This window comes from Oncorhynchus mykiss, chromosome 3 (genome assembly GCF_013265735.2).
Source record: "Oncorhynchus mykiss isolate Arlee chromosome 3, USDA_OmykA_1.1, whole genome shotgun sequence".
Lineage (NCBI taxonomy): Eukaryota > Metazoa > Chordata > Actinopteri > Salmoniformes > Salmonidae > Oncorhynchus > Oncorhynchus mykiss.
The window spans coordinates 20,882,067-20,904,192 of NC_048567.1; the positions used below are offsets into that span (position 1 = coordinate 20,882,067).

Below are 22,126 nucleotides of genomic sequence, written 5' to 3' on the forward strand. Positions count from 1 at the left end.
CTCATTTGAGTCAATTGGAGGTGTACATGAGAATTTATTTCAATGCCTACCTTAAACTCAGTGCCTCTTTGCTTGACATCATGGGAAAATCCAAATAAATCAGCCAAGACCTCAGATTTTATTATTTAGACCTCCACAAGTCTGGTTCATCCTTGGGAGCAATTTCCAAACGCCTGAAGGTACCACGTTCATCTGTACAGACAATAGTACGCAAGTATAAACACCATGGGACCACGCAGCCGCCATACCGCTCAGGAAGTAGACGCGTTCTGTCTTCTAGAGATGAACGTACTTTGGTGCGAAAAGTGCATATCAATCCCAGAACAACAGCATGTGAAGATGCTGGAGGAAACAGGTACAAAAGTAACTATATCCACAGTAAAACGAGACCTATATCGCCAAAACCTGAAAGGCCGCTCAGCAAGGAAGAAGCCACTGCTCCAAAACCGCCATAAAAATGCCAGACTACGGTTTGCAATTGCACATGGGGACAAAAATTGTACTTTTTGGAGAAATGTCCTCTGGTCTGATGAAACAAAAATATAACTGTTTGGCCATAATGACCATCGTTATGTTTGGAGGAAAAAGGGGGAGGCTTGCAAAGCCGAAGAACACCATCCCAACTGTGAAGCACGGGGTGGCAGCATCAGGTTGTGGTGGGACTTTGCTGAAGGAGGGACTGATGAACTTCACAAAATAGATGGCATGATGAGGTAGGAAAAATATGTGGATATATTGTAGCAACATCTCAAGACATCAGTTAAAGCTTGGTCGCAACTGGGTCTTCCAAATGGACAATGACCCCAAGCATACTTTCAAAGTTGTGGCAAAATGGCATAAGGACAACAAAGTCAAGGTGTTGGAGTGGCCATTACAAAGCCCTGACCTCAATCCTATAGCGAATTTGTGGGCAGAACTTAAAAAGCGTGTGCAAGGAGGCCTACAAACCTGACTCAATTACACCAGCTCTGTCAGGCAGAATGGGCCAAAATTCACCCAACTTATTGTGGGAAGCTTGTGGAAGGCTACCTGAAACGTTTGACCCAAGTTAAACCATTTAAAGGCAATGCTACCAAATACTAAGTGTATGTAAACTTCTGACCCACTGGGAATGTGATGAAATAAATAAAATCTGAAATATATAAATCTCTCTACTATTATTCTGACATTTCACATTCTTAAAGTGGGGATCCTAACTGACCTAAGGCAGGGAATTTTTATTTGGATTAAATGTCAGGAATTGTTTAAATGTACTTGGCTAAGGTGTATGTAAACTTCTGACTTCAACAATAAGTACTTACACCACTGTGTGTGTGTGTGTGTGTGTGTGTGTGTGTGTGTGTGTGTGTGTGTGTGTACAGTATTTCCCGTCATTAAGGCAGGATAGCAATTATAGGAGTTGATCTACAAAATTATGAATATACCCTTCACACAGATGCAATTAAGATTCTCTGAATATATTAGCCTCCCTGTCCTACTGTAGCAGTAGTACAGTACTGTGAGCCTCCTTCACTAGCCTCCTTCACTAAATCCTTGTTCAAATTGACAGTTTGAAGTGACTCAAGTAAATAAAATAATACAGATTTGAATCTGTTCTTTTTCCTGCAGTCTGAACTGCCAAAAAGCACATGGAATCTGAATCTGATCTTGATTTCAAGTCACATACACATCTGATTTCTGGCCATGTGATTTGAACCCTCAAGTGGTTTTTAGACTGTTATTTGGCATATGTTGTTGCCTGTTAGCTATTATGTTGACAGTTTAACAAAAACATGTGGTAGCTAACTAGCTTGTTATTGTTTACAAACAAATTAGTGAATGTGCTAGTAAGCTAAAGAGCCACTTAGCTATGTAGTTGACTGCTGTGGCTAGCCAAAACGGACTCGTTTTGAAAATTTGATCATATGATAAACTCTGTGTGAATAGGGACAATGAAAGGAGAGTATAGGAGATGAGAGAAGAGGATAGAGGGAGGGAGAACAGCAGAGGAGTGGAAAATTAAGCTGTCACTTCACAGTCTATAGCACAGACATAATCACGCACAACATGCATGTAAACCACTCAAAGCGTGACCAACATGTCTAACAGAAATGACAGGCGTGAACAAAGATGTGTCTGTGTCATAATTGTGACCCAAGCCCTGCTCAGATAATCTCTACCGACGACTTGCTGAGTTGTTGTAGTGCTGCTGCAAATGTAAATTGTCCTGGGGCCGTTGGCAGTCATAATGTAAGTAACCTCATTTATGCACCTCTTACTCCCCTGAATGCCTCTGTCAATCCTACATCTATTGTATGGAGTGATCATGCATGTACAGCATGAACCTGAGTTATACTGTTAGAACTGAGGCAGTTTGCCCTAGTAGGAAGTCCACTGTAGCTCACCTTGCACTATCAGCTCTAATATAAATATCATGTCTACCTCTGATAGACAAGCCTCCCAGTAAAGCAATAAACATTTTAAGATTTTCAGCACGCTTATAGGGAAGGGACTGATGATTGGATGAGAGAAATTGATAATAAAAACATTGTGGGAGCTGTTTTGTTAGACTTCAGTTTAGCTTTTGACATTATCGATCATAATCTGCTGTTGGAAAAACGTACCCTTTATGGCTTTACATCCCCAGCTATATTGTGGATGAGAGTTACCTTTCTAACAGAACACAGAGGGTGTTCTTTAAAGGAAGCCTCTCCAACATAATCCAGTAAATTAGGCATTCCACAGGGCAGCTGTCCAGGCCCCTTACTTTTTTCAATCTTTACTAATGACCTGCCACTTGCTCTGAGTAAGCCTGTGGGTCTATATATGCTAGTGACTCAACACTATACACCTCAGCTACCGCAACAAGCGAAATCACTGCAACACTTAACAAAAAGCTGCAGTCAGTTTCAGAATGGGTGGCCAACAATAAGTTAGTCCTAAATAAAAAAAAATAACTAAAAACATTGTATTTGGAACAAATCATTCACTAAACCCTAAACCTGAACTAAATCTTGTAATGAATAATGTGGAAATTGAGCAAGTTGAAGAGACTAAACTGCCTGGAGTAACCCTGGTTTGTAAACGGTCATGGTCAAAACATATTGATGCAACAGTAGCTAAGATGGGGAGAGGTCTGTCCATAATAAAGTGCTACTCTGCCTTCTTATCACTATCAACAAAACAGGCCCTAGTTCTGTCTCACCTGGACTACTGTCCAGTCGTGTGGTCAAGTGCCACAAAGAGAGACTTAGGAAAATTACAACTGGTCCAGAACAGAACAGCACAGCTGACATTTTGCGGGTGGGGAGAGAGCGAGAGATGGAGGAGCCGGGGAGGAGGCTTGGCTTGAAGGGGAAATAGGGATACCTAGTCAGTTGTATAACTGAAAGCGTTGGTCATTTTGTTATGACATGCGTTATCTGAATTACGCCCATAGAATTATACCTACGGGGGAGCGGCTTCTATGGAGCAACTTTGAATGTCTTTGAACTTCAGATATTTGGCTTAACGTTGGACCAGAGCTAGCCAGGTAACAAAATTGTGTGTGCAGAGGGGCACCAGAAAAAAACTAAAAAACTTGTCTTATCTTTTTATAGTTAATAAATCCAATGTGGAAACTGATAACTATAGTATGCTTAACTAGCATTGAAAAAGTGAATCCATTCTTCTGTAATTAAAAATCTCTCTCTAATTTCTGAATCACGCATGTAACATCAGTAGGCTGCAGTAGCCTATGCTTCAGTAGCACACACACACACACACAGGTAAAGGTTTTCAACTGGCAGGCAGACACTGAAATAAGTTTCTGAATGACAGAGTGAGGGCCTTGGCACTTTTTTGCGTTTTTTTGTGGGGACTGAAAACAATGTATAATTTATAAACAGGTTTACGGTGCATCAGCAAATTGACGTCTGGATTAATTTAGTGACAAGACGTCAACTTGTCAGAGTGTGTGTGTCTGGGGATGGCTACTTGCAGGGAGCAGAGGCAAATGATGGGGGTTGTGTTTGTATATTTTATTGCTAGGTACTACTGCACTGTTGGAGCTAGAAACACAAGCATTTTACTGCACCTGTGATAACATCTGCAAATCTGTGTCCGCAATCAATAAACTTAGATTTGGATTTGATTTCGAACAAACAACACACACATGCACTCACACCTCCCTGGTTCAGCTTAATTTCTCAGACACACGAGAGAGGTGTGAGGTGCTTAGGAGATAGATAAAAACAAACAAGCACACAGTTGGCAGTGGGAGAGTTGGCAGTGGGAGATAAGCCTCCTGCTTGTTAGACTGACTGATCAGTTTAATCATTCGTTAAAGCAGAATTTACCCCCAAAACTATGTTGTTTGATGTTTCCACTTACAGTGCACCTAAACTGTTGCCAAGCAACCAATGTAGGTATTTTCAGCAGCCCCTCATTAGTTTAGCATACTAACTTGAGTGTCCAAAGAAATCCATAGAGCAGATGTTAAAGCCCCAAACCACCTTGAAGTTATTTCTGTTCAAGTTCTATCACCATATTATTATGTGGCCAGATTTGCTCAATCACTTCAATGGACCCATTTCTGCTGATGTTCCACTTGGGAGAGATGCCTAGCTCAGAGGAAGAGGGTGAAATGTCAAAACAGCCTAGAAAGAGGTGATTTGACTTTACAGAGAGTGGCCATATGCTTAGTGATTACACACTCATAAAAATATAATCATAATTTTTCTCTTCTGAGGGCTTTTACGCTCACACACACACACACACACACACACACACACACACACACACACACACACACACACACAAACATGCAAGTGTACACACTCACTCACACACACGCAAGTGCACAAAAATACACACATACACCCACATACAGTACACACACCTTTTTATAACTCTGCATGTTCCAGCCTCTAAAGCTTAGTGTCACTTTGACATTTTCACTGTTATAATATTACTTGAACACAAACACTATACACTATACTACTCCCTCCCTCCCTTTGTGTTGTCCTCCATCACCACCCCTCCTTCCCTCCCTCCTGCCTTTCTCTTTTCCTTGGCTCAAGCATATTACTGAGGAAATTGGTGCCGATGGATTCTGTCACTGTATGACCTAGAGCTTACAGAAGAAAAGGAGAGAGAATAAGAAAGAGGGGGGAGAGGGTAGGGAAACAGAGAAGGGTGCGGAAGTGTAGAGGAAACAGGCAGAGGGGAGGGAAGAGGAGCGGGAAACAGAGGGACAGAATGGGAAAAATGGAGAAAGGGCCACAGAGGGAGGGAAAGCAAGAGAGAGGGACTCAAATTAAATTCCCATCATGTCAGGGTAGAGCAGGATTCAGTAGTGTTTATTGGCAGCTCCTAGCCTCAGGGAAATTACATTCTGCTGCAGAGCGTGAACACACTGACACACCCCCACCCACCCACACACCCACTGATAGACAGCAGTTTGTGTCCTAAGGGGTGGCCGCTGAGGAAACCCACTCACGTCAAGTCACTCTAGACGCATGACTGGGTGTGGGGGTGGATGGGTGAGAATTTTTTTTATTGTATCCTAGGCTAGCCCATGTCTCCTCTCTTAGATCAAGATCAACCACACCAACACAAGTCTGTTTTAACGTAGTGCCATGAAGATCTAACGTAGCGTTATGAAGGTTTAACGTAGTGTTATGATGGATGAAATTGTTCCACTTTCCATAAACACCACTGAGGTCAGAACATCTGGAGTTGACATCTGTGACAACATAACTAACATCTATCTTTCCCTCTTTCTAACCCTTCTCTCTTTATCTCTCTCTCCACTAATTTTCTCTCTCTGTCTCTCTGTCTTTCGGTCTCTCTCTCTCTCTAGGATCATGGTGAGAGTGCAGCAGGTACAGTGGAGAATGATGGGAAGTCGAGTTTCTTCTGTCAGCTGTGTGATAAACAGTACCTGAGACACCAGGAGTATGACAACCATATCAACTCCTATGACCACGCACACAGACAGGTAACAAACATAAACAAAAACAAAAGCACAAACACGCAAACATCCCCTCACACACACGCAGACCAAGTCTTCCAGTCTCATCCCACACAGAGAAATGTAAAATAAACATAAAGCTGTTACTTAGTTGTCATTGTTCTGAACATGAATTACAGCAGCCCAGAGTTAAGGCTTTGTTGTTACCAGCAACAAAGACATGAAACGAGCTATAGGAGCGGCAGAGAGACTTTAGCCATGGGCATTGTACCCACACACACGCACGCACACACACACACACATATAGACACACACACCAGTTTCTGAGCTGTAATGTAGAGACTGGTGAATGTAGCCTATTTGTGCTGGCTGTTCTGTTTGTGATTCAGAGGCTGCCGCTATAAAGACACACGTGTGTTCTTCCTGTCAGGTGTAGTGAAATAAACATGTTGGGATTGTATAAAGCTACCCGGGACGGCAGGGTAGCCTAGTGGTTGGACTAGTAACCGGAAGGTTGCCGATACCGATTATTGGAGGACCAAAAAAAGCAGATACCAATTAATCGGACGATTGTTTTATGTATATATTTGTAATAATGACAATTACAACAATACTGAATGAACACTTATTTTAACTTAATATAATACATCAATAAAATCAATTTAGTCTCAAATAAATAATGAAACATGTTCAATTTGGTTTAAATAATGCAAAAACAAAGTGTTGGAGAAGAAAGTAAAAGTGCAATATGTGCCATGTAAAAAAGCTAATGTTTAAGTTCCTTGCTCAGAACATATGAAAGCTGGCGGTTCCTTTTAACATGAGTCTTCAATATTCCCAGGTAAGAAGTTTTAGGTTGTAGTTATTATAGGACTATTTCTCTCAATACCATTTGTATTTCATATACCTTTGACTATTGAATGTTGTAATAGGTACTTTAGCATTGCCAGCCTAATCTCGGGAGTTGATAGGCTTGAAGTCATAAACAGCGCAATGCTTGAAGCACAGCAAAGAGCTGCTGGCAAATGCAGGAAAGTGCTGTTTGAATGAATGCTTACGAGCCTGCTGCTGCCTACCACCGCTCAGTCAGACTGCTCTATCAAATCATAGACTTAGTTATAATATAATAACACACAAATACGAGCCTTAGGTAATTAATATGGTCAAATCCGGAAACTATCTGTAACGCTCCGGGTGTTGTGGGTGTGGAGTCAGACGCAGGAAACAGAGAGTGCAATACTGTGCTCTTTTAATGCACTCACGTAACACTGGGTGCTCAAAATCAAATGCCCCAAACAAGGGGTACGAAAACAGTACCGCAGAAAATACACGACCAGGAACAAACGCGTTCCTCTACTACCTACACGAAGGTCACAATGATTAATCCCGCACAAAGAAACAGGCGGACCGGCTGTCTAATAAAGCCCAACTAATGACTCACTAACATGTGCTAACAATAAACATACAAGGAGGGGGAGGAAAGAAAATCAGTGGCAGCCAATAGGCCGGCGGCGACGACCGCCGAGCGCCATCCGACCGGGAAGGGGAGCCACCCTCGGCCGGACTCGTGACACTATCATTTAGAAAACAAACCGTTTATTCTTTCAGTGAAATATGGAACCGTTACGTATTTTATCTAACGGGTGGAATCCCTAAGTCTAAATATTGCTGTTACATTGCACAACCTTCAATGTTATGTCATAATAATGTACAATTCTGGCAAATTAATTATGGTCTATGTTAGGAAGAAATGGTCTTCACACAGTTCGCAACGAGCCTGGTGGCCCAAACTGCTGCATATACCCTGACTCTGCTTGCACAGAATGCAAGAGTGACACAATTTCCCTAGTTAAAATAAATTCATGTTAGCAGGCAATTTGAACTAAATATGCATGTTTAAAATTATATACTTGTGTATTGATTGGTGCAATGACAGTGCTTTTTTTGCAAATAAGCTTGTTAAATCACCGTTTGGCGAAGTAGGCTGTGATTCAATTATAAATTAACAGGCACCACATTGATTACATGCAACACAGGACAAGCTAGATAAACTAGTAATATCATCAACCATATGTAGTTAACTAGTGATTATGTTAAGATTGATTGTTTTTTATAAGATAAGTTTAATGCTAGCTAGCACCTTACCTTGCTGCACTCGCATAACAGGTAGTCAGCCTGCCACGCAGTCTCCTCGTGGAGTGCAATGTAATCGGCCATAATCGGTGACCAAAAATGCAGATTACCGATTGTTATGAAAACTTGAAATCGGCCCTAATTAATCGGCCATTCCGATTAATCCGTCGACCTTTAATTACAAGGGGAGTTAGAACGCTGATCTGTTGGAAGTCTAAACTGTGGCAATTAATGGAGGCGTATTCAGTCTGAGAGTCTCATCTGACACTAGAGTCCTGCATCAGGCAGCAACAAAAACTGTTGGTGGTCCTGGAGTTAAGGGAGAGCTTGGGTAAATATAATGTGGGAATTTCACTTGATGTGATGTGGACTGACGATTTTCCAAAAAATGGACACGGTGGGCTTTTGGTTTCTCTCTCTAAATAACAAACTGGTTTTATCTACAAATTAGTAAGCATGTCTCACCTCATGTTCAAGAATGGCTTTTTTCCAATTTATTCAGATTGCAATTGCTCACTTTCGGTTATTTGAAACTAAATCTTCAAAATATCGTTATTTTTTAAACAAAGTGATTATTATTCTTATTAATCCTGCATTACAATTCTATAAAAGCCCCTTAGATATCCTCACAGATTTCCCCTAATGAAAAATGCCCCTTAGATATTAATTTAGAATCCTCCAATCATCTAAATGTAATTATTGGCGGAGAGTCACGTCATTGGCACAGAGTCAGGCGGCATTGGCGGAGTTGAAGAGGGCGAGGAACGAGATGGAGTCACAATCCATGCCAGGCAAACATGCAGATGAATATTTCAACAACATTTTAGTTGCAACAAGTTTGATCAGGTTTAAATCAGGAGACCTACATGTAGAGATTTAAAAAATATATATTTATAGCTATACTGTAGGCCTACCGTAGGCGACATGAGTAAGGTCTACTTACTTTTCTGGCGTCTTGACCCAGTTTATGCCCTCATTTGCAATGCAAACCATAAAAAAGTAGTATGGGAATAAATGGAATTAGGCAAGTGGAAAGGGGAAAAAGTAAGGAACTTCTCTGTTGGAAACATGTTTTCGCAAGGGCTGTTTGCAGGACAATAGACACGATGTGGTCCCAAAAACACCTCTCTGACATAGGGTCCAGTATATCTCTTGATGATGATCAGGCTCGGGCCGATTCCGGTGTGAGGTCTCTGGCCCAAATGTATTACTTGGGGCTTGGGCCGATTGTGGCTACACTGGCAGATGATTACACAGGCTGCTTTATATAATTAACATTGAATTATTTATTTCTTTTCCATATTTTCTCATTGTTTCTGTGATCAAAATATATAATTAATATTCAAATTAAATGATTTAAGAGTCCTGTTTAAGTAGTATTTTTGATACTTTGTGCAAGACAATTGATCAGCATTAACAATTTTGTGGATAGGGCCAACCGGGAGGCGCAGCGGTTGAAGACACTTCATTTGCTACAGATGCTGGTTCGATACCTGTGCCGGCCGTGACCGGGAGACCCATGAGGCGACGCACAATTGGCCCACCATCGCCCGGGTTAGGGGAGGGTTTGGCCGGCCAGGCGGTGGGCTTTTGGTTTCTCTCCCTCTAAAAACAGGGAGAAAAAACAAGTGTAGCAGGCTGTGAATTCTGCAAACAACATTTCTAGAATGGGCTATGAGCAGGACAGTAGTCTCTTAAATCATTACAAAGGATAGTCTAGTAGCTCGGCTACTGTAGGTGTGAAACCCCCCCACTCTAAAGTTTTACATTTCTAACTCCAAACCTCATGCAACCGCAAAATGTCAGATCAAGCATATACTGTACAGTGTTTATGCTTTCCTTAATAAAATCATGATAAAAATACTCAAAATGCAGATGTTTATTTCAACTATCAGCAGGACAATAGGGAATAAATATCACTGAATGACAGAGCATGGGGACTGGTCTTGATAAATCAGATTTTTATTTCAAAATGTTAGGATCATTTTGCTCTTCGCTTGCAGTCACTTAGTAGCCTAGGCCTACTCCCGACCGGTCCACACAAGTTTCTTCAACTGTCTTCTGACTGTGATTAGAGCTACCTTGCCTTTGCCGATCGCTCATCATCTTCAACCATCAGTGAGTCCATCTTACCGTGTCTAAAACCAGATTTGCACCAACAAAAAAATGCATCAAGCCCTACAAATATATACATTTATTATTAATCCTGCATTATAATTGTAATGCAGATGTTTATTTCGTTATGGATCCATACCGAATTACTATGGGAATAAATATCACTGAATGACATGTGGTCAACTATTTCAGCACCGTTTCGCGCTGCTCTTTTCACCTTAATTTAACCAGGTAAGCTAGTTGAGAACAAGTTCTCATTTACAACTGCGACCTGGCCAAGACAAAGCAAAGCAGTTCGACACATACAACACCACAGAGTTACACATGGAATAAACAAAACATACAGTCAACAATACAGTAGAAAAAGTTAATAAACAGTGTGTGCAAGTGAGGTAGGATAAGGGAGGTAAGGCAATAAATAGGCCATGGTGGCGAAGTGCAATATAGCAATTAAACACAGGAATGGTAGATGTGCAGAGGATGAATGTGCAAGCAGAGATACTGGGGTGCAAAGGAGCAAGATAAATAAATAAATACATTATGGGGATAAGGTAGTTGGATGGGCTATTTACAGATGAGCTATGTACAGGTGCAGTGATCTGTGAGCTGCTCTGACAGCAGGTGCTTAAAGCTAGTGAGGGAGATATGAGTCTCCAGCTTCAGGGATTTTTGCAGTTAGTTCCAGTCATTGGTAGCAGAGACCTGGAAGAAAAGGCAGCCAAAGGAATAATTGGCTTTGGTGGTGGCCAGTGAGATATACCTGCTGGACCGCGTGCTACGGTTGGGTGCTGCTATGGTGGCCAGTGAGCTAAGATAAGGTGGGGCTTTACCTAGCAGAGACTTGTAGATGACCTGGAGCCAGTGGGTTTGGCGACGAGTATGAAGAGAGGGCCAGCCAACGAGAGCGTACAGGTCGCAGTGGTGGGTAGTATATGGGGTTTTGGTGACAAAACTGATGGCACTGTGATAGACTGCATCCGATTTGTTGAGTAGAGTGTTGGAGGGTATTTTGTAAATGACATCGCCGAAGTCGAGGATCGGTAGGATGGTCAGTTTTACAAGTGTATGTTAGGCAGCATGAGTGAAGGATGCTTTGTTGCGAAATTGGATTGGAGATGCTTAATGTGAGTCTGGAAGGAGAGTTTACAGTCTAACCAGACACCTAGGTATTTGTAGTTGTCCACATATTCTAAGTCAGAACCGGGCAGGCAGGTGCGGGACGGGCAGGCAGGCAGGTGCGGGCAGCGATCGGTTGAAGAGCATGCATTTAGTTTGACTTGCATTTAAGAGCAGTTGGAGGCCACGGAAGGAGAGTCTATGGTATTATAGCTCGTCTGGAGGGTTGTTAACACAGTGTCCAAAGAAGGGCCAGATGTATACTGAATGGTGTCGTCTGCGTAGAGATGGATCAGAGAATCACCAGCAGCAAGAGCGACATCATTCATGTATACAGAGAAGAGAGTCGGCCCGTGAATTGAACCCTGTGGCACCCACATAGAGACTGCCAGAGATCCGGTCAACAGGCCCTCCGATTTGACACACTGAACTCTATCAGAGAAGTTGTTAGTGAACCAGGTGAGGCAATCATTTGAGAAACCAGGGCTGTTGAGTCTGCCGATAAGAATGTGGTGATTGACAGAGTCGAAAGCCTTGGCCAGGTAGATGAATACGGCTGCACAGTAATGTCTCTTATCGATGGCGGTTATGATATCATTTAGGACCTTGAGCATGGCTGAGGTGCACCCATGACCAGCTCTGAAACCAGATTGCATAGCGGAGAAGGTACGGTGGGATTCGAAATGGTCGGTAATCTGTTTGTTAACTTGGCTTTCGAAGACCTTAGAAAGGCAGGGTAGGATAGATATAGGTCTGTAGCAGTTTGGGTCTAGAGTGTCTACCCCTTTGAAGAGAGGGATGACCGCGGCAGCTTTCCAATCTTTGGGAATCTCAGACGATACAAAAGAGAGGTTGAACAGGCTAGTAATAGGGGTTTCAACAATTTAGGCAGATCATTTTAGAAAGAGAGGGTCCAGATTGGGTAGCCCGGCTGATTTGCAGGGGTCCAGATTTTGCAGTTCTTTCAGAACATCAGCTATCTGGATTTGGGTGAAGGAGAATAGGGAGGCTTGGGCGAGTTTCTGTGGGGGGTGCAGGGCTGTTGATCGTGGTAGGGTTAACCAGGTGGAAAGCATGGCCAGCCGTAGAAAAATGCTTATTGAAATTCTCAATTATAGTGGATTTATTGGTGGTGACAGTGTTTCCTAGCCTCGGTGCAGTGGGCAGCTGTGAGGAGGAGCTCTTATTCTCCATAGACTTTACAGTGTCCTAGAACTTTTTTGAGTTTGTGCTACAGGATGCACATTTCTGCTTGATTAAGCTAGCCTTAGCTTTCCTAACTGCCTGTGTATATTGGTTCCTAACTTCCCTGAAAAGTTGCATATCACGGGGGCTATTCGATGCTAATGCAGAACGCCACAAGATGTTTTTGTGCTGGTCAAGGGCAGTCAGGTCTGGAGAGAACCAAGGGCTATATCTGTTCTTGGTTCTACATTTTTTTAATGGTGCCTGCTTATTTAAGATGGTGAGGAAAGCAATTTTAAAGAATTACCAGGCATAATCTACTGACGGGATGAGGTCAATATCCTTCCAGGATACCCGGGCCAGGTCGATTAGAAAGGTTTGCTTGCTGAAGTGTTTTAGGGAACGTTTGACAGTGATGAGGGCTGGTCGTTTGACCGCAGACCCATTACGAATGCAGGCAATGAGGCAGTGATAGCTGAGATCCTGGTTGAAAACAGAAGAGGTGTATTTGGAGGGGAAGTTGGTTAGGATGAGGTCTATGAGGGTGCCCATGGTTACGGATTTGGGGTTGTACCTGGTAGTTTCATTGATAATTTGTGTGAGATTTAGGGCATCAAGCTTAGATTATAGGATGGCTTGGGTGTTAAGCATGTCCCAGTTTAGGTCACCTAGCAGCACGAGCTCTGAAGATCGATGGGGGGCAATCAATTCACATATGGTGTACAGGGCACAGCTGGGGGCAGAGGGTGGTCTATAGCAAGTGTCAAAGGTGAGAGACTTGTTTCTGGAAAGGTTGATTTTTAGAAGCTTGAATTGTTTGGGTACAAACCAGGATAGTAAGACAGAACTCTGCAGGCTTTCTCTGCAGCAGATTGCATCACCGCCCCCTTTGGCAGTTCTATCTTGTCGGAAAATGTTATAGTTAGGGATGGATATTTCAGGGTTTTTGGAGGTCATCCTAAGCCAGGATTCAGATGCGGCTAGGACATCCGGGTTGGCAGAGTATGCTAAAGCAGTGAATAAAACAAATTTAGGAAGGAGGCTTCTAATGTTAACATACATGAAACCAAGGCTTTTACGGTTACAGAAGTCAACAATTGAGAGCACCTGGGGAGTAGGAGTGGAGCTAGGCACTGCAGAGCCTGGATTAACCTCTACATCACCAGAGGAACAGAGGAGGAGTAGGATAAGGGTACGGCTAAAGGCTATCAGACCTGGTCATGTTGTACGTTAGGAACAGAGAGTAAAAGGAGCAGGTTTCTGGGCGCGACAGAATAGATTCAAGGCATAATGTACAGACAAAGGTATGGTAGGAGGTGAGTACATTGGAGGTAAACCTAGGCAGAGAGATATTGTCTCTAGAGACATTTAAACCAGGTGATGTCACCGCATATGTGGGAGGTGGAACTAAATGGTTGGTTAAGGCATATTGAGCAGGGCTAGAGGCTCTACAGTGAAATAAGTCAATAATCACGAACCAGGACAGTAATGGACAAGGCATATTGATATTAGGGAGAGGCATGCGTAGCCGAGTGCTCATAGGGGTCCAGTGAGTGGTTGGGCTGGCTGGAGACACAGCGATTCAGACAGCTAGCAGGCCGGGGATAGCAACCTAGCAGAAGGGCCTTAGAGGGACGTCTTGACGGAGGAAAGTATGTTTTAGCCTCCGCGTACGGTGACGTCGCTAGGCCAGTCGTGATGGATTAGTAGGGTTCCGAGTAGCAGAGGGGTCCATGTCCAATTGGCAAAATAGGTATAGTGGCCCAAGAAATTGGCCGATGGATCTATTCAGCTAACAGTCCAATATGCTCTAGACAGGTAGCAGGCTAGCAGAAGGGCATTCAGGAGACATCGCGACATAGGGGCCAGTTGAGTATCCCCTTGAGCAGGTTACGTCGGCAGTCGTGAAGGATCAGCAGGGTTTCGTCCCCTGTACCGGCAGTAGAAGGGGTCCGGGTATTGTAGCCCAGGAGTGTCTGATGGGCCTCTTCAGCTAGCCAGAAGAATGGGCCTAGCATGGGCTAGCTCCAGGCTAATTAGTGTTTGCTTCGGGACAGACGTTAGCCAGGAGTAGTCACTCCGATTGCAGCTAGCTAGCTGCGATGATCCAGGTGAAAAGTTTCAGAGCTTGCGGTAGGAATCCAGGGATATGGAGAGAAAATAGGTCCGGTATGCTCTGATTTGAGTCGCATTGTACAAACTGGCGAGAGCTGGTGACCTCTAGCAGTGGTTTGCTGACTACTAGCTAGTAGCTAGTGAGCTGGCTAGCTTCTGTTGGGGGATTCCGGTTCAAATAAAAATACTTTAGAAAAAACAGATCCACACCACATTGGGTGAGGCGGGTTGCAGGAGAGTATTTTGAAGTTGAGGTTTAGAAAAATAGAAAAAAGATATATAAATATATAAAAATATATATTATATACATGGGACATGACAAGATGAAGGACAAAGACGTCTGACTGCTACGCCATCTTGGAAAAACATTTTTTTTCCCACTGAATCTCTGTTTGGGTATTGGCTATTCTACAGTTAGGGTGTGGAAATGTTAGGATTATTTTGCTCTTAGTACAGTAGCCTACTCCCGGCCGGTCACTTTGTACAGCGCCATATTTTACTAATGGAAACACTGAGGGTTTAGTTTTTCATTTTTCTTGTAATTGAAACACCATAATATTCATCAAATTAATTAAGCTACATTTCTTAAAATCAATCCCATATACTATGTTCTTACAAAAAAAGGTTTTAAATTCTTCAGTACAGCCAATATTAAAAAAGTCAAAATGCTTCTCAAAGATGCCCTCTAGTGGTCAAACTAGCACTAACTAGCATAAATGGCAACAATGGCTGCCACTAAAATAACGTACCTTAGAATTCTGATGCAGCCTGCAAGGTGCGCTGCAGCACGACAAAACTTTTAAAGGAAGAACCACTGTACATTCAGTCATTACTCTTCCTCTCCATTCCTTACCTCTTATTTTCTAGTGCTTTTTAGTGCTGGAGGGAATAGGAGCTGTTTTACGGGATCCTGACCAATTGTGCTATTTTGTGTTTTTTTGAGCTGATCTTAACTTTCTTTGTACATAATATTTCCCCCATCATTTCCTATGACGAGACGACGTCGGCGAGTGTGTAAACCGCCTCTTCCCTCCAACGTGCAGTCACTGGAGAATAAACTGGAGGAGCTCCGTTTATAACTATCTTATCAACGTGATCTGAAGAACTGTAATATTCTATGTTTCTCTGAGTTGTGGATGAACAAGGACATGGAAAATATAAATCGAGCTGTTTTTTCTATACATTGGCAGGACAGAACGGCAGCGTGGGATAAACTCGGGATGGTCTTTTTTTTAACAAGAGCTGGTGTGTGATCCCTAATATTAAGGAAGTCTCGAGGTTCTGCTCGCATTGGTTAGAATATCTCATGATAAGCTGTAGATAAGCTGTAGACCATACTAAGCTGTGATAAGCTGTAGACCATACTATTTACCAAGAGTTTTCATTTATCATTTTCATAGCCCTCTACTTACCACCACAAACCAATGCTGGCACTATTGCATATTGACGCCACATACACACACACTCACACAGACACACTTTCACACTCTTTTCACATTCTTCACATACGCCGCTGCTGCTACTATCTATCCTGATTGCCGAGACACTTTTACCTCTACCTACAGTGCCTTCAGAAAGTATTCATACCCCTTGACTTATTCCACATTTTGTTATGTTACATCCTGAATTTAAAATGTATTAAATAGCCAGCTGTGCCATCAGAGACTCTGGGTTCGCGCCCAGGCTCTGTCGTAACCGGCCGCGACCGGGAGGTCCGTGGGGTGACGCACAATTGGCCTAGCGTCGTCCGGGTTAGGGAGGGCTTGGCCGGTAGGGATGTCCTTGTCTCATCGCCCACCAGCGACTCCTGTGGCGGGCCGGGCGCAGTGCGCGCTAACCAAGGTTGCCAGGTGCACTGTGTTTCCTCCGACACATTGGTGCGGCTGGCTTCCGGGTTGGATGCACGCTGTTTTAAGAAGCAGTGCGGCTTGGTTGGGTTGTGTATCGGAGGACGCATGACTTTCAACCTTCGTCTCTCCCGAGCCCGTACGGGAGTTGTAGCGATGAGACAAGATAGTTGCTACTAAAACAATTGGATACCACGAAATTGGGGAGAAAAAGGGGTAAAATTCACAACAAAAAAAAAAAAAAAGTATTAAATATATTTTTTTTGTCTCACCCGTCTACACACAATACCCCATATGACAAAGTGAAAACATGTTTTTAGAAGTGTTAGCAAATATCTAATTTACATAAGTATTCACACCCCTGAGTCAATGCATGTTAGAATCACCTTTAGCAGCTATTACAGCTGTGAGTCTTTCTGGGTAACTCTCTAAGAGCATAACACACCTGGATTGTACAATATTTGCCCATTATTCTTTTCAAAATTCTTCAAACTCTGTCAAATTAATTTTCAAGCCTTGTTATAGATTTTAAGCAGATTTAATTCAAAACTCGGTCACATTCACTGTCTTCCTGGTAAGCAACTCAAATGTAGATTCATGTTAAAGGATATTAGTGCCTTATTACAAACAGGATGCACGTTTTGGAATATTTTTATTTTGTACAGGCTTCATTCTTCTCACTCTGTCATTTAGATTAGTATAGTGGAGTAACTACAATGTTGTTGATCCATCTTCAGTTTTCTGCTTTCACAGCCATTAAACTCTGTAACTGTTTTAAAGTCACAATTGGCCTCATGGTGAAATCCCTGAGTGGTTTCCTTCCTCTCCAGCAACTGAGTTAGGAAGGACACCTGCATCTTTGTAGTGACTGGGTGTATTGATACACCATCCAAAGTGTAATTATTAACTTCACCATGCTCAAAGGGATATTCAATGTTGGATTTTCTTTTTTACCCATCTACCAATAGATGCCCTTCTTTGCGAGGCGTTGGAAAACCTACCTGGTCTTTGTGGTTGAATCTGTGTTTGAAATTCACTGCTCGACTGAGGGACCTTACAGATAATTGTATGCGTGAGTCATTCAAAAATCATGTTCAACACTATAGTCCATGCAAGTTATTATGTGACTTGTTAAGCACATTTTTACTCCTGAACTTATTTAGGCTTGCCATAATAAAGGGGTTGAATATTTATTAACTGAAGACATATCAGCTTTACGTAATACATTTAATTTGTTTTTCTTTTTTGCTATTTTGTCTTACTTTTTAACTATGCATTGTTGGGAAAGGGCTCTTAAGCATTTCACTGTAAAGTTGTATTCGGCGCATGTGACAAATAAAAATGTTCCTTCTATTCCCTCCTCTTCACTCCTCTACTCTCAGGTGGTCCAGTCACTGACAGATCCGTTCCTTCTATGATTGACATAACTCCTGTCACACACACACACATTCTTCTACAACTAACCTTGTGGAGAGAAAAAATTCAGTTCCATTCAACATCCTATATTCCCTAACCTTAACCCTAAACCTAACCCTAGCTCCTAACCCTAACCTAAAACCTAATTCTAACCCTAACCCTAAACCTAACCCTAGCTCCTAACCCTAACCTAAAACCTAATTCTAACCCTAATTCTAACGTTAACCCTAAACCGCATAGAAATAGCATTTGACCCTGTGGGGACTAACAAAATGTCCCCAGTTGGTCAAATGTTTGTTTTTTTACTATTCTTGTGGGGAGTTCTGGTCCCAACAAGTATAGTTAAACGTCCACACACGCACAGAGATAGAGAGTTAGTTACAGTGCCTTGCGAAAGTATTCGGCCCCCTTGAACTTTGCGACCTTTTGCCACATTTCAGGCTTCAAACATAAAGATATAAAACTGTATTTTTTTGTGAAGAATCAACAACAAGTGGGACACAATCATGAAGTGGAACGACATTTATTGGATATTTCAAACTTTTAAACAAATCAAAAACTGAAAAATTGGGCGTGCAAAATTATTCAGCCCCCTTAAGTTAATACTTTGTAGCACCACCTTTTGCTGCGATTACAGCTGTAAGTCGCTTGGGGTATGTCTCTATCAGTTTTGCACATCGAGAGACTGACATTTTTTCCCATTCCTCCTTGCAAAACAGCTCGAGCTCAGTGAGGTTGGATGGAGAGCATTTGTGAACAGCAGTTTTCAGTTCTTTCCACAGATTCTCGATTGGATTCAGGTCTGGACTTTGACTTGGCCATTCTAACACCTGGATATGTTTATTTTTGAACCATTCCATTGTAGATTTTGCTTTATGTTTTGGATCATTGTCTTGTTGGAAGACAAATCTCCGTCCCAGTCTCAGGTCTTTTGCAGACTCCATCAGGTTTTCTTCCAGAATGGTCCTGTATTTGGCTCCATCCATCTTCCCATCAATTTTAACCATCTTCCCTGTCCCTGCTGAAGAAAAGCAGGCCCAAACCATGATGCTGCCACCACCATGTTTGACAGTGGGGATGGTGTGTTCAGCTGTGTTGCTTTTACGCCAAACATAACGTTTTGCATTGTTGCCAAAAAGTTCAATTTTGGTTTCATCTGATCAGAGCACCTTCTTCCACATGTTTGGTGTGTCTCCCAGGTGGCCTGTGGCAAACTTTAAACAACACTTTTTATGGATATCTTTAAGAAATGGCTTTCTTCTTGCCACTCTTCCATAAAGGCCAGATTTGTGCAATATACGACTGATTGTTGTCCTATGGACAGAGTCTCCCACCTCAGCTGTAGATCTCTGCAGTTCATCCAGAGTGATCATGGGCCTCTTGGCTGCATCTCTGATCAGTCTTCTCCTTGTATGAGCTGAAAGTTTAGAGGGACGGCCAGGTCTTGGTAGATTTGCAGTGGTCTGATACTCCTTCCATTTCAATATTATCGCTTGCACAGTGCTCCTTGGGATGTTTAAAGCTTGGGAAATCTTTTTGTATCCAAATCCGGCTTTAAACTTCTTCACAACAGTATCTCGGACCTGCCTGGTGTGTTCCTTGTTCTTCATGATGCTCTCTGCGCTTTTAACGGACCTCTGAGACTATCACAGTGCAGGTGCATTTATACGGAGACTTGATTACACACAGGTGTAACCCTATCATCATTAGTCATTTAGGTCAACATTGGATCATTCAGAGATCCTCACTGAACTTCTGGAGAGAGTTTGCTGCACTGAGAGTAAAGGGGCTGAATAATTTTGCACGCCCAATTTTTCAGTTTTTGATTTGTTAAAAAAGTTTGAAATATCCAATAAATGTTGTTCCACTTCATGATTGTGTCCCACTTGTTGTTGATTCTTCACAAAAAAATACAGTTTTATATCTTTATGTTTGAAGCCTGAAATGTGGCAAAAGGTCGCAAAGTTCAAGGGGGCCGAATACTTTCGCAAGGCACTGTATGTATTATGTATGCATCTGAGTAGGAATATGATTAATATATCCCACATACCAGCATTTGGCATCAAAGACTCAAAGCTCAAAGACTGTACGCTACCTACACACACACGTACGCAGGCACGCACACATGAATACACACACACACACACACACACAGCAGTAGAGCACATCAAAGCCGTCTACAGTGAGCTGACAGTGGGATGTTAAGTAGTGAGTGATAATACATAGAAACACTCGTTTGCGTTCTGTTCACTACAGATTAACCTGAGAACTGTCAACGTGTGTGTGTGTGTGTGTGTGTGTGTGTGTTCCTGGATTAGCAGGTTGAATTTATCTGATATTGATTAGCAGCCACTGAAGGTGTGATGGTGAGGGTGTGCATGAATAAATGCATGCTCATTTGAGTGGATCAAGATGTTCCCTTAGGGTTTACTGTGTGTGTGATTTCATGATAGCAAGAGAGGAGGGGTAGAAGGCGTAAGGAGGGAAGGAGAGAGAGAGAAAGACGGAAGAGAGGAGGGACTGAATGACATGTCAGACAGAGATGCAGGAAATAATCAGCTGTTGGGATAGATAGTGGCTAGATAAAATGATAGATCTATTGTTAGATCAAATGGAGACTCCTAGACAGTGATCAACTAATGAGAGTGAGAGAGAGCGAGAGAAAGTGAAGCAGCTATTGTCAGACACCTTACATCCCTCTACAGCCTGAAGACTGACTGACACACACACACACACACACACACACACACACACACACACACACACACACACACACACACACACACACACACACACACACACACACACACACACACACACACACACACACACACACACACACACACACACACACACACACACACACCTCTACCTGCCAAGCGCAGATAAAGGCAGGAAGAAAAATTAGTAACACTATTTGCCTGAAAGAGCTGGCACACCTGAAGGAGCAGACCAATGGAGAGGAGACCCACACACACACAGTGCAGTGATCTGTTTCTCAGTGCTGATGATACAGAGATGGTGCTTGCTGTGATCTTAGGAGTTCCAGGTTCAGTTCTAGAGAGTTCTACAGAGTTAGAGGTGAGTTCCAGGTTCAGTTCTAGAGGGTTCTACGGAGTTAGAGGTGAGTTCCAGGTTCAGTTCTAGAGGGTTCTACGGAGTTAGAGGTGAGTTCCAGGTTCAGTTCTAGAGGGTTCTACGGAGTTAGAGGTGAGTTCCAGGTTCAGTTCTAGAGGGTTCTACGGAGTTAGAGGTGAGTTCCAGGTTCAGTTCTAGAGGGTTCTACGGAGTTAGAGGTGAGTTCCAGGTTCAGTTCTAGAGGGTTCTACGGAGTTAGAGGTGAGTTCCAGGTTCAGTTCTAGAGGGTTCTACGGAGTTAGGGGTGAATTCCAGGATCAGTTCTAGAGGGTTCTACGGAGTTAGAGGTGAGTTCCAGGTTCAGTTCTAGAGGGTTCTACGGAGTTAGGGGTGAATTCCAGGATCAGTTCTAGAGGGTTCTACGGAGTTAGAGGTGAGTTCCAGGTTTAGTTCTAGAGAGTTCTACGGAGTTAGAGGTGAGTTCCAGAGCAGTTCTAGATGATTCTAAGAGGGATTTTAGGGCCTTCCAATGCAGTTCCTGTAGTGCTGTCTATGCTTTATTTATCCTATCAGTGGTCTGTAGTTTCTATCAGTAACAACATCATACTTCAGTCAATGTTTTCAATGTAAGATTTCAATAAGCAGGATTATCACTGAGATTCGCGTAATGAAGTAAGTTTCCTAAATGATCCTCTTATGATGAAGTCCATATTAATGTGACAGATGGTTGCTGGCATTTAGGCTGATGATTGAAGGGTTGATACACTGCAGCCTGCTGAGAGATGACAATCTGACAGACTGCAACACTCATCATCATTAGGCTTATAACACTGTCAGTACTCAATCATCACCATTCTGCCTGTCATACAGTTTCTATGGCAGAGGATGTAGAAACAACATGCAGAGGATGTAGAAACAACACTTTTGATTGATACACAATTCACACTCAGAGATGGTTCTTCCCACAGATAGAGGGAGCTGAAATCGTTTCCACACATCACACACACACACTGACCCTCTCCTCTCCTCCCTGTAGAGACTGAAGGAGTTGAAGCAGAGGGAGTTTGCTCGGAACGTTGCGTCTAAGTCGTGGAAGGACGACCGCAAGCAGGAGAGAGCTCTGAGACACCTGCACCAACTAGCACTGCTACGACAACAGACACACAGGTGTGTGTGAGGTGTGTGTGTG

At 42.8% G+C, this 22,126-nt stretch overlaps 1 protein-coding gene across 2 annotated transcripts in view; it reads left to right on the forward strand.

The window, feature by feature from the left end:
- LOC118946512 (G patch domain-containing protein 8) overlaps positions 1–22,126 on the forward strand; it is a 64,417-nt gene that overhangs the window by 35,070 nt on the left and 7,221 nt on the right. For both annotated transcript variants that reach the window (XM_036971631.1, XM_036971627.1), the window contains exons 2-3: positions 5,822–5,959; positions 21,974–22,104. In XM_036971631.1, the coding sequence (XP_036827526.1) occupies positions 5,822–5,959; positions 21,974–22,104 (269 nt within the window). The remainder of the gene's footprint in view (positions 1–5,821; positions 5,960–21,973; positions 22,105–22,126) is intronic.